Here is a 14,064-nt window from a genome sequence, read left to right on the forward strand (position 1 = left end):
CCCAAAACGTCCTTAGATTCCCCTGGCGAACCTTACGTTCTAAGGTGTTTCTTTAATGTTTAATCCATCAGATCATGTTTTGCCCTCCGTATTTTGTTTTCTCACTCCTGCCCTTCTTCCGTTCAGTTTATCTCTTTCTGCTCATCCACTTTTCCTTTTTACCTACCTTTCACTCACCAGACTTCCTCAACTGAAACCTTCGCGGGTTGTTTTTTCTTAGGGACATATTGATTCCATCCCACAGGCTAAATGCTTTCTGTGAGTTGTAGTAAGTAAGCTTAGTTCCCTTCTATTGAACCAACTGGGCTAACACAAAAAAAACATTTTTTTAGTGAAAAAAGATCAGGACTGTAAACATTGTATCCCAGTGACATGGAATCACGCACATACCAGGTCCTGGGTCGAAGATTTCCCAGGTTGATCCTCATACTGATCCTAGCAATATGTATGGATCACTGTGTCTAGGTTATTTCACCAAAAACAATAGCGTTAGGTATCTTTTATGCCTCACTAGATGCACCTACGGTTAGATCTAACCGCAGTAACCATCGTGTCTAATTCCTCCTTGGACGCCTGAGTAGGCGACAGTCACTAAAAACTAGTTCATTCATCTTCTTTTGAAAGATATTAGACTATCTCTATGACGTTTCGTAGTTCACCCTCCCTGTGGGATCCTGTTCGTGCTGTGTTTACATTTGGTGTGGACCCGCGTTACCATGACTACTTCACGCAGGTTTGGCCAATGTACGCTCACGATTTACGCTGCATCAGCCAATGAGATGAGAGGGCCCGTCTAACTCTGCAAGATGCTCATAGGTCCGCTAGTCGCCCCATGTGACCCGGCGACCGATAGGAGCGCGGCTTATATACTTCTGCCACCCCTTCTCTCGTCACCTCCCCAGTCGGCCAGGACGCCGGCACGGAGTACCGACGGAGAGGTAGGAGAAGCATGTCGCTGTTCCACGTGCTTTTCCGCGTTCTTTCCCTTTTTATTTATGTTACTTAACGCTGAAACTGAGCTCAGACCTCGCGCTTGCTGCCCTTACACGCGCAGAGCCGCGTTTTTCTAAAAAACGACAGCAGCCTTTAGACACAGTCCTGGCTCCGCGAGTGATGGATACTATAAATATCCATGATGTAGAGATACAGATACCACGTCTTGTCGGCAATCGTTCAGAGGAAGTGCTTTATTCCTGGTGTGTGTGTTGTGTTTTTTACGTGTTCTTTGCATGTTTTATAGAGCGGTGCTTCATCTTTCCCCTGAGCCGCTGCCAGGTGGGGTGAGGCTAGTCATCCTTACAGATCTAGGTAAGGACGACGATATATTCGGCTTATGAAATTGTCTTTCCGAATAAATTAAAATTCAGGCCATATGAGCATTTATTGGCTATATGTCAACATAGTTAATGTGATGCAAAGTTTGATCCACATAAATTGGACTTTCTGGTCAGCCCATTTAATACTGTTAACCATACCTAACCCACCTTTTTTCTCCTCAGTGATCAACACAGACTGTAAGGGCACCGGGAGCGTTCAGGTGACTTATTAGCACTTGCACTGTTACCCTGGTGTCATCTTTCACCTACTATTTTTAATCCACTTGGTGCAGTAGTTTTTATTTATATTGGTCCTGAAGAATGCAAGGGAACTATAGTCCCAGTATTGCAGAAACTAGTCGACCTACTCTGACCTAGAGCAGTCTACCTCATGAGAAGGCCTTAGGTTATATTGTTTTTATACTTTGGTATGTTAGGCAAACACGGAATAAACTTTTTTTCAAGTGCCTATTCAAACCAATTTTAAACATACACTTTATGGGTTTCTTTCACTTTATCACTTTTTCTAGCACTGCACACCCCAGTCCCACATCCAGGGCCACTTACCAATATCGAGTGGTCTACCACACTGTCACTGCCATTCTCCTTTGAGGAACCCCCTTACCACCGGGTTGACCTCTCAGTGTGGCACCGAGCTTCTCAGACGGGTGGTACGGATAAAATCCCAAATGATGAAGGGCGGATCCGTATGGTGACTGATGGGTATTCTCCTCATCCTGTTGAGAATCTTCTGTGTTGTATCACTTTGGTCTGCAGGGATAGGTTGGCTCTCTGTTTCTTGTGGGCACACTCCTCGAGACCCTCTGGTACCTTTTGTTGTTGATATGCCTGTTGGGGATTGTACCCAGAGCAAGGTCTGTAAACTTCCCCTAGGTCCCCCCCTACCGTAGTGTGTTGTTTGATCCTCTAATGCCCCCTGTTGACCTTTTTCAATCACTCCATTCACCCTATTGCCTCTACTATCCCCGCATTCACCCTATATATCCTCTCCAGTCCACTCTTTTGTCTCACCAATGCCTCACTATTTTCTTTTACTCTTTTGCTGCGTCTCGTGCTGCGTCACCGCACTGTTTCGCGCCCGGCGATCCTCAGCTTGTTGTCATTGTCTTCCCTCCCCAAGTGGCACAGACCGGTGTACGAGCAGACTCCGGTCTGTGGATGCGCTTCTGAGACGCGCTTGTTTAGGAAACAGCGCTTTGCATTCTGGGCTTTCCCAATCCGGCACTGATTGAATTCACAAAATCCTGTACACGCCTACCTCGCCTCCTGCTACCTGTGAACATGCACGTGCATTTTAATGTTGCGCGCCATTCCCATCGGGTTTGCAGTTGTGCACTCTCACTCCCGTTTTTCATTCGCCATTGCTCAGAAAAAGAGTCCGTGTTGGAGTGACTGACTGGGCCGTGATAGCTGCAACCGCGAGACATCACCAGCGCGAGGCTTTCATAGGCCCCACAGTTAGTGGAGCCGCAGCTGCATCAGAGGCCTACAAATTTAGAGCAGGCGGGCACAGAGGCGGCGCAGAATGGCACCGAAGAGGAAGCGTGCTGCAAGAGCTGTGTGTGATAGGACCAGTATAAGGTAAGACGAATCAATCATTATCCAGTGATACTTCTATATAGTACTGCCCGGTAGCCGCATTCGCCCCTACTGACCTTCACACGCTGCACCTTGGTCATCAGCAGCACTTGGCTATCAGCAGCACTTGGCTGCTGTTTACTTAACTGAGCTAAACAGGCAATTTTTTTTAACGGTTAATTAAAGATAAAGGAAGTAACTAAAAGTGTCCTGCACCCCTTAACTTTAGGATCACCTTCATTTAAAAGACCTCGTGCAGCAAAAGTGTAATCATCTCTTCAGAATTAAAAAAACTTTATTCAATTAACCTGCAGAACCGTTTCACCTTAGTGGGGCAGATTACCAGTACATTGAGCAGTAGGTTTTTTAGAGTGATACATTTTTAAACCTAAATTGAGAAACATTAATGTTCTCCCCTCCCCGAAAACAATGCCAATAGTGGACTAAGGCGCAAGTCGTTTGTATAGTGCACTTTTTCGTTGGCTTCTTTATGGTAGTGCCTGTCACATTTCTATATTTAAGGGCAGGGCTACTGGAATTATGCCATGCTGCAGCTTTCTTCGAATAACTATACATCTGCAGCGTTTGCCCCTTAATTCATCATCTGCTGCATAATCTGCAGATGCTAAATAAAAAAATGTTTTTAGTGCAAATGGTTAAAAAATTACTAGAAACGTGGCAACACATGTTTCTGCACAGTGGTTAGGTCTCGTCCTTTACCATTGCGAAGCAATGGGAAATGGGGGAGAATTATAGTGCTTGATCGGCTAGTGAAACCACTGGCGTTTCTTCACAGTGCATGTGAGGTCACGTGGCCACAAAGCGGGTCACGTGACCACACAAGCACGAGCATCTCCCTAATCCGCCTGCCCCACCAGGCTCGCATTCCCGCCCCCTCACCAGGCCGCACATCTGCCTGCCACACTTCTCCTCCCCTCGCACGCATTCCGCTGCCCCTCCTTTCTCCCCCCGCCAGAAGCCTCGCAAAATCACCCCTCCTGCTCTACCTCCAAATAACGCCTCTCAGTCGTCTTCAGCGTCTTCTCTCTTGCTTCCCTCCCTCTTCCACCCTATCCCATTGCCAGGGCTCCCGCAGTCTTTTTTGTCTCCTCTCTCTCGCTGTATGTCCCCTCTCCCTCTTCTTGCCTTCTTGCCTTGTTTTTTACGCTCTCCTCCTCTCCTGTCGGACCATGCCTCCCTCCTCTCCTTCCGTACCGCAACCTCTCGTCTTTTTCAGCCCCACTCCTCCACTCTGTTTTCCTAAACCTTCCCTGCTCAGCTTTCTTCTCTCTTTCTTCCCGTCTCCGCTTCCCCCACCAGCTTCTCCTGTTCGTAAACAAGCTCGGCACACACAACTCAACTGCCCCGGACTGGCGCGAAGTAACGCACAGCATTGCTTCAAGTTACTTCATTCTCAAACTCCCATGGGCATGATGCGGCTGCCAGGCCGTGTCTCGCATTTATCCCCCTGCTTTCACTTTTTCTTTTCGCTCTCCTCCTCTCCTGTCGGACCATGCCTCCCTCCTCTCCTTCCGTACCGCAACCTCTCATCCTTTTCAGCCCCACTCCTCGACTCTGTTTTCCTAAACCCTCCCTGCTCAGCTTTCTTCTCTCTTTCTCCCCGTCTCCGCTTCCCCCACCAGCTTCTCCTGTTTGTAAACAAGCTCGGCACACACAACTCAGCTGCCCCGGACTGGCGCGAAGTAACGCACAGCATTGCTTCAAGTTACTTCCTTCTCAAACTCCCGTGGGCATGTTGGCAGCCAGGCCGTGTCTCACATTTCTCCCCCTGCTTTCACTTTTTTTTTTCGCTCTCCTCCTCTCCTGTCGGACCATACCTCCCTCCTCTCCTTCCGTATTGCAACCTCTCGTCCTTTTCAGCCCCACTCCTCCACTCTTTTTTCCTAAACCCTCCCTGCTCAGTTTTCTTCTCTCTTTATCCCCTTCTCTGCTTCCCCACCAGCTTCACCTGTTCGTAAGCAAGCTCGGCACACACAACTCAGCTGCACCGGACTGGAGCGAAGTAACGCACAGCATTGCTTCAAGTTACTTCCTTTTCAAACTCCCGTGGGCATGATGCAAAAGTGCGCAAAGCCACCCAAGCAACCCTTAGCAATAAAACCTACACTGTCTCAGAGTGCTTTGAAGTGGCCATCAGGCACCACAACAGCACTATATACAACGAACAATATTGGCCATTATCTCTGTCCAACGCTCCCATCATTTTCACTATGTCATTAAGATGCTACTGTACTGTTTTCACTCATGTTGTTATTTTAATACTCTTCGCATGTCTAATTTGATTAAAGATGGGCGCATCATCTCTGAAGTCATTTGCACAATTTGTTTAGCAAACTGCATTTCGTGAATGGGCCGTCTGCACTCCAGCCATCTGGTCTCTCCTTCCCTCCCTCCTTCATGCACTCCTTTTTCAACGAGTGCATGAGGTCTCGTGAACGCGCTTCAATTCGCCCGAGCTGCCTGCCTCCACATCAAAGCCATCTGTTGCTTTGCCCTCGACCTCAGGCCGGCATTTCTCCTCCCCTAATTATTCACTGCATGGCCGGCCGGCCGGCACATCAAAGGCTGCTGCTCCCCATGCGTCTCGTCAGCCCCCCATTAAACAGCACAAGCGTCAATCCTGGTTTCCTCTATGCAGCGCTTCTTCCCCTCAACATGCCATGTTGACCAGACCACCAAAACCTTTCACCACTGCCTCCTCTCCTTATTTATTTGGGAGTGATGCCACAAATTATATTTTTAGGGCTCGTCCTTTCCTATTAAGCGCAAACTCGACCAACGTAATTGGAGTGCTTTACTTGTCCTAAAATGCAGTGTTGTCTGTCCCTCGAGCTTGCCGTTTTTTTTCTCCGGGTATCCTCCCTTGTTATAGTAGTGTAGCCACGTCACTCTTTTTTAAGCAACTTCCGGGCCCAGGCTTTACCCCCGTCCCCATGACATGCTGGAATTCAACATGGTGCCACTTACTGGTTCAACTTTATTTATTTTCTCCCCATTTTCCGCCGTTTGTACTCATCTTTTTTGCGATTCCCACTGTCCATTCCAGTTTATCCCTTCTTCTCTGTTTGTCTCACAGTCTTTCTTACTTTCTGCCTTATCAAGCATGCATCCTGGTTCCCTAACAACCATCAACGGGAGACTCCGTCTTTTTATACTCTTCTCTCTCCGCCGTGGGCTTGGTCTCTCGTCTCTCTGTCCCTCCTTTCATCCTATGCTCTGTCCCCTCATAGTCTTCCTCTGTCCGTGGCGGGCTCGATCTCTCCTCTCCCTGTTTCCTCCCTTCATCACATCCGTTATCTTCTCATACTCTTCCTCTCTCCATAGCGCCCTCTGTCTCTCAGCTTCCTATCCTTCCTTTCATCACATGCTCAACCATCAACGGGAGACTCCGTCTTTTTATACTCTTCTCTCTCCGACATGGGCTTGGTCTCTCGTCTCCCTGTCCCTCCTTTCATCCTATACTCTGTCCCCTCATAGTCTTCCTCTGTCCGTGGCGGGCTCGATCTCTCCTCTCCCTGTTTCCTCCCTTCATCACATGCGCTATCTTCTCGTACTCTTCCTCTCTCCAAAGCGCACTCTGTCTCTCAGCTTCCAATCCCTCCTTTCATCACATGCTCTGTCTCCTCGTACTCTTCCTCTCTCCGTCATGGGATCGGTCTCCTCTCTCCCTGTCTCCTCCTTTCATCACATGCTCTATCTTCTCATACTCTTCCTCTGTCCATAGCGCCCTCTGTCTCTCGTCCCTCATGTTCACGAGCTGTCTGTCGTGTCGCTCTCTGTCCATCCACTCCTCGCAGGATCTGTAATGCCTGGCTGTATAGCGCCTAGATAGCTCGAGCTATATTAGTGGCTCTCCACACCTACACACATTGTAGAAGGGTGAAGTGCGGGGGGTCTGCGGCTCAGTGATGAGCCTAATGCATGTAGCAGACTGCGGGAGGGGTGGGTCACGTGACAGGCAGATAGGGGTTCCAGTGTGTAATTCTGCAAGGTGCTACAGAGCCAGTCCTCATCAGATGTCCAGACTGACTGCTGCGAACCGTCAGTAGGCTGGTGGGGCTTTTGGTATTGTAAATAACAATGCCTTTTCATTTTTGTAAAGTAAACATTGATCAGCGTGAAGGGAACTATCATAGCAATGTATTTTTTGTTGCATTCTATGGAGGATTACAGGAAGTATAGAATCTTTTTGCATTTTTCTACCCGTTCACAACTTATTTTTTTCTTTTGGTTTCCGATTTTCATTAGGATGATTGTGATATATTTGGAGCAGATTACTAACTGCTTTTTGGTGTATTTAATTGTGTACTACAGATCAAAATTGTAATCTTCATGCATGCATCCATACTATCATTTCATCTGACAACACAAGACAACAAGGATGTATACGGTTTATGGGAAGTGTGATGGTATGACTTTGTATGATAAGCTATAAAATACCTTCTGCCATACATTAAAAGGGTATTAAAAGTCACTTCTGAGTTTCATGCTCTTATAAAGGAACTTGGCCTTCCGTATCGCTCATATGCACAGAATATGCCTGAAACAAATGTCTGTATAAAAATTATAAATTATGGACAATACTAATTAGATTTTAGGTAGCTTTTTCAACACACTTCTGCTGTTTCTATGCCTTGTAAGAAAGTTACTACCAAAACCAGTTTAATGGTACTAAACTCACTGACCTCAGAAGGATGAAAGGCTAAATTGGCCTTACCAGGATTCAAAAGTGTAAACTGCTTGCTATCTACAAGTCATGAATGGACATCTAGGGACACACAAGCATACGTTTCATTTTTGCACACCATAATTTCACAAGTTTTTTTGTCCCTATGGTCCAAAGTTGAAAATGCATTGAAAATGCAATAGGTCTCGCTTTTGATTAAGTTAAAGCGATTTGCTTTGCTAATGGTATTGTATAGCAAAGCAAATGGCTTTAACTTAATTAAAGGCGAGACCTATTGCATTTTCAATGCTTGTTTTTATTAGTCAGTGTTGTAGCTTGCTCCTCGTTGCCGTCCTGCCCCGGGGCGCGTGCAACATTTTCGGCATTAGGAACAAGACAGGCGCCATGCTTAATATTCATCAGTGCGATCCAGTGGGGCGTGGCTGCAGCGACGCAGAGCCTCCAGGCAGCAACCAAGGTTAGTGCCCTTGCATTTCTGGTGCTTGCTTACAGCAGTTTTAATATCTTAGAGTTTCTTGTTGCTCAAATAGGTGTAATTTCTATGATTTATATATGTTTCCCTTGTCTATATTGCTTGATTTTGCACGTAAGATAGTGTCACTCAATTTTTTATGCGTGCCCATTTAAAGTTGGTGCTGTATAAAAATGCACACATTCTACTTGCCACAGCTGTAGGGGCAGTGGTTGTGTAGGACGGGACAGTGTACTTCAGCTGTGTCCACGCATATAAATTACAGGACATTTAAAGGAGCACTTGTTGTAGGTTTAGTGACCTACCTAATCCTGTGAGATATTTCACTGAGCAGTTCATAGCCGCAGCAGACGTCACAAAATAATTCTACTATGTCTGTTGTTGGTGGTTGTTAGAGGTTGCGGACTGGGGAAACAGGACTGTTTTTTTCTCTGCACTGGAAGCCCTTTTATATCTAGTGCTTCACAGACCGTGCATATATGTGTGCATTAATTGCTTGTCCTATAAAATACTATTTATGTATGGACGACATATTTTTAAAAGGGGCATTTTGGCATTACATTTGTTTAAGGTGTTTCTAATAAAACATATGTTTTTAAGTTTGAAAAGCAGAAGCATCAATTGCTGATCAGAGATCGAGTATTTTTGGTATTTACACGGGTATTTACACAAGTTTGAGCTATTGGTATTGTAAATGCCAATGCGTTTTATTTATGTTTCTTTTTTTAAAACATGGATAAAAGGCATTGCCATTTTCAATGCCAGAGTTTAAGCTATTGACATTGTAACTGACAATGCCATTTATTTATCTGTTTTCAAAACCAACACATGGGTGAAGGGTTTGTCATTTACAATGCCAATGGCTCAAACTTTTGCAAATGCGAGACCTATTGCATTGCAAATGCTTGTTGTGTGTTTGATTTGCAGTAGCGTGACTGGAAACCAGAGACTGGCATAGCTTTCCAAGCCTACTACAGCCAAAATTTCTGAGTTCCAAAACATAGTGAAATTGCATCCATTTAAGTACTTCTATGGGTGCAGATGTATTCCATATTTTGCGAACCAGTTTCTATATATAGAAGTTCCTGAACCAAAAAAAACCAAGTTAAAGCCTCTTAATGAAATCAGGATAACTAGAAATACCAAGACCGGCATAGCAGGCACGACTCCAGGCCCCCAGACCAAATTACAAAGCCAAAAATGTATTTATTTGGCAGTGGACACCTCCCTCTGAAGCTACCCTCGTGACGATAATCCAATAAGCCACCACACACAAGAGACTAGAAACCGAGTGGAGAGGGTGAACCACTGCTGTAATCAGTGCCGTCTTAAAGCATGGGCACGCTGAGCAATTGCCCGGGGCCCCACGGACATGAGGGCCCAGTGCTGAGCAGAATTTAACAACTTTCTGTTAAACTTTTTTTTTTCCTGTGAGTGGTTGTGTAGGCAGGGCCAAGAGCATTGCTTTGCTCGGGGGCCTATAATGCTGAAACAGCCCTGGCTGTAATGTAATCTCCCTAGTGGAAAATGGCGAATTAGGTAAAGAGAAGGAGAGAAACACAGGAGATTCGGCTATTGACACTTCTTATGCTGCCCCAGAAGTGTTCCCCTTGTGATACTACTAAACTGATCAGCTTGATTTTCCCAATGCCAAGTAAGGCCTTCCTCCTCTTGCCATATTTCCATCCACAGGTAATCCAAGCTCTCTCAAGGGCTTCAGGCTACTTACTCTGTTGTCTCTGAGCGAGCCTTATCTTTGCTTGATGTTTTCTCCAATATATATATATATATATATATATATATATATATATACACGATCCTGTCGATAGTTTACAAACTAAGATCTTTGGAAGTTAAAGTGATTGAAATCTGTAACCTAGTCTTGCCTTTTTGGAATTCTAAAACGTCGTGATAGTTAATTATACAGTGAAAATCATTGACGTCACTTGCGTCATTTGGAATAGCTATCCTAGCTGTTTCTACGAATACTGCCATTTATCCTACTGGTTTCATGAGTCATAAAGGCAGTGTCGAGAACAGAAAGTAAAGATAAGTTTTACAGAACTGTTTATTTTGTTGTTTCCACTGCTTGCCTTTTCCCAAGGCTCTCATCAGCTATATGCCGAGGGGCTAAAGACAGGAGGAGAGCTCAAACCTGGTGCATATCAGTGATGCTATAGCCCTGGCATTTTGGTGCATAATATCTATGGTTAGAAGCTAAGGTAACAAGCACTGATATAGCAAAAAGATTTCGTCCTTGACACCTGTTGGCTTTATATATTAGGAGCTCCATACAAGTCATTATTGATGCAAATGTTAACGGGTGTGATATGCTTTCTTTTATGGCAGGCTTTTAAAAGCCATTTTCATGACTGTAAGGGTCAGTTTTCCAAAATAACAGCGCTTTTCTGCTATCTACCCAAAGTTTATTTGAAGCAGTGTAGTCTGTTTTGTAAGCATGAAGGCCATTGTGAAGTATAGTCAAATCTATGTTAGCAGTCACTGATTTTCTTAAATATCGATCCATGTGTCGTGGAAATTGCAGGTCGTGGTTGGGAGTGTACCAAGGATCGATGCGGAGAGGTGCGGGGCGAAGACAGTGCTTGCCACTGCTCCGATGACTGCATGGTGAAGGGCGACTGCTGCACCAACTATCAAGTCGTATGCAAAGGTAACCAGGGTCAGACTGGGACAGAAAATAGACCTGGGCAACAGAATAACAGTGATACCATTTTCTGGAGTAAAATATTTGGTCTACGTTTGTAAATCGAGCAAGTTCTTAATATATGCTGCCTAGGGGGGTTTATGAAGAGTGGAGGGATTCACACATTTATACTTGCTGCAGGCAGGGTTTGTGGCAATATTCACTAAGTTTCTTCCCTAAAAAAACCTATAAAAACACCACCACCACCCTTTACTCAAAATGTGCTTTTGATCTGTCAACTTTGTCTCTCATAAAATAATAAATCCACCTTTCACCTCCTCGTTCTCCCAGCTTTGTCCCTCTACTTTCCTCTCCACTATTCCTGCTTTTCAGCCTCTGCTGTTCCTGACTGTGCCATCTTCATATGGATTAGAAACGTATTATTGACATGTTACTTGCAGTTATATGCAGCAGGTACATTTACGCTTCAAGATGTTAAATGATGCAACAAAACTGGCACACCCAAAGCTACAAACAGGGTGGACACACTGATCTGTCAGGTTGCAAGATGACCCCATAGGCCAGTCCGAACCGGAATGTAACCCAAATCTGCGGAGTATATACACCAGAGGTGTCAAACATGTGGCCACTATGGCCACTCCCATGACAGATTTGTAAGATGTCCACCTCAGATAAATTTAGGCACAATGAATCTAAATTGGAATCCTTTACATAGTCGGTGACCGGTTAGTTCTCTGGTGTGCCCCATTCTCTGAAGCACCTACAGTAGACACCTTTTCTCTTTAGATGCAAGATGCTTTGTGAATTTCCTGTCTCAGCATATAGCATGTTGAAATTTGCGCGTTTTGCCTTGCGTATTGGACACTGCACAATGCAACTTGTGCCTGGACAAAGCGCAGTGAACATTGCACACCAGACATTGCACATTCATTGTAGACAAACAATCAGATTTCTTGTTTACGTTCATACTAGGTCTCTTTTAAGTAGAAAAGTTACACCACAATATGATGTATGTTGAATGCTTACAGCATTTTCACGGAAACTTTACTTTTCGCAACCTCCTTCTCTGCATCTGTTTCTGGCATGGCACCTCCTGTACTTAGCATATTTCTGTTTTCCCTTCAATAGAAGTGTGACACGAGCAAAGCTGCAGACCCACCAAGGGCTGTCGTTGCTGTACTCAGAGGAACAGGTTAACTGAATGCATCTGAGGCAGCTAACCTGTTGTTTTGGGTCTGGGTCCTGAGTTGAGAAGTCAGTCCTCCAGCTGCTTTTTCAGTTCATTTTAAGAACGTTTATTGTGAATCTTATTGATTTGCAGTCACACTGAGATATGTATTAAAATTATTGTATGCATGATGGTACTTACTGTCAGAAACTGGTGAATATGTGAGCGGCACTGAGATCATAGGTAACTCTTCAGGTTTTCTGTGTACTGCTACGATGGGAATCATTTTCCACAGCAAAAAATGAGGAAAAATAGACCAAGCAATAAAAACCTATTCAGTGCGTAAACACTGTGGTCAATGTTGGTTACATCAGCCAAAGGGTTACAGAGGGACACTGGTGCAGGGTATAAACTGCGTACAGCTAACTTTGTATGAGTGATCTTGGCAGCCATAAGAGAAACTCTTTTCACCTAAGCTGTTATTGAACCATCTCCAGCAGATTTAGCACAAATGTTCTGTTAATGCAGATTACTACCAGAGTAAGCACAATAAATAAAATTATATATCACGAAGGCTCAGATACAGAGTAGTCCGAAATCCGATTTCCTAAGTCCCAATAAGCAACCAAAATCATAAGAGAAATGGACATAGACCCTAGAGTAACAGGGAAGACATCAAAATAAAGGAGCAGAGTCATTTGAGGAATAGGAAAGTCATCAAATGAACAGCAGCCACAGTATCACTGGGACATTCCCCCCCTTTATTCCTTTAATAGCTCCTTTTACATAGTGGGACTCCTTTAATATTATTTGCTTGGGCAGATAGAGAATGTAAGGCCCCACAATTGTATTGTATTATCATTCCTATCCCTGTTGCATCTATTTGGCTATAACTGCCATGGTTTTGTATGATGGTCTGTCTTTCCTGCAGCTTTTTGGATTGAGATCACAATTCACCGCCTGTTAATGTGATTCTCATTTACTTATGGAAACTACTTAGAAAGTCTGTTTAAAAATTAAAAAAAAAAAAGTTTAACAGGCAAAGTCTCTGGCTCACCCCCCAAAACAAGTGTTTTTATACATATTTTATGAATAGGCAATAAGCAAAAACTGCAAATTCAGCATGGTATGACTAATGATAACACATATTGAGCAAATCAAAATGGAGATAGTCATAATAATAATTATATCTGTAACCCATTTCTTAGCTAAAGGAAATCCTCCATTAGCTTCCACAGCAACAGCACATTTTCACACAAAGAATCGTATCCAAGTGTGCTAGCGAGCCTGCATCAGAACTTACAGCAGAAGTGTTCTTCAGAATTTTACATTACATACATGAACAAAGTTTAATTCGCACTACATGGTGTTTCAGTAACTTTCTGGATCTTCTGTTTCTCACTTTGAAATCTGCATAAGCCTTTCTTTCCCCTCTTGAGAAGTTCTGAAAATAGTACTCCAATTTATATCCTTTTCAGGAACTCGCTTTGTCAAATGCTCGGTCAAATTCTTGTATTTGGTAGCTACCTCTTCATAAGGAGCATCACTAGGAGTAATCCTTGATGAGTCTTGTGTAGGCAATCATCAAACACCATTTTACTCCGCCCACAAATCACTAGAAACCACAATCTCAACAATATATTCAAATCGGTCCACAACATCTGTGAAATCTGTGTCCACTTATGGCTCTCTTATTACAATTTTCCTGGATCCTCTCTCAATCTTGGAAAATTATTAATAAATGCATACAAATCAGCTCAAGTCCATAGAGCATTCACAAATTTCCCTCCATGAACTTCTCTCAAAAGAAACTCCAAAACTGTTCCTGTCCTAACTTCCATATCACTCACAGCCCATCTTGTCCTACCTTCAGTCCCTTTCATTCTCTTTTTATTGACTGTCCCTTTCTTTCATCTTTCTCAGTATTTTTTCAAAGCACTCCAATCCCTTGTTTTCTCAATTCAATCTTTAATATGGACAGTCAATATAATTAAACCCTTTTCTTTAATTCCATCATGTGTTAAATCCATTGTGTAATTTCGTTTCACATTCTTCATTTTGCTGATATCAACCTCAAATTCTTTCAATTTACTGGCTGCTTCTTCAATCAAATATCTAATTTCGACAGCATTGTAA

The 14,064-nt window shown here is 43.9% G+C and overlaps 1 protein-coding gene across 7 annotated transcripts in view; it reads left to right on the forward strand.

Moving 5' to 3' along the window:
* Positions 1-14,064, forward strand: part of ENPP2 (ectonucleotide pyrophosphatase/phosphodiesterase 2) — a 442,632-nt gene that overhangs the window by 110,386 nt on the left and 318,182 nt on the right. For all 7 annotated transcript variants that reach the window (XM_078686841.1, XM_078686846.1, XM_078686840.1 and 4 more), the window contains exon 4: positions 10,641-10,766. In XM_078686841.1, coding sequence (XP_078542967.1) covers positions 10,641-10,766 — 126 coding nt within the window. The remainder of the gene's footprint in view (positions 1-10,640; positions 10,767-14,064) is intronic.

Source organism: Lissotriton helveticus, chromosome 4_1 (assembly GCF_964261635.1).
Source record: "Lissotriton helveticus chromosome 4_1, aLisHel1.1, whole genome shotgun sequence".
NCBI classification, from domain to species: Eukaryota; Metazoa; Chordata; class Amphibia; order Caudata; family Salamandridae; genus Lissotriton; species Lissotriton helveticus.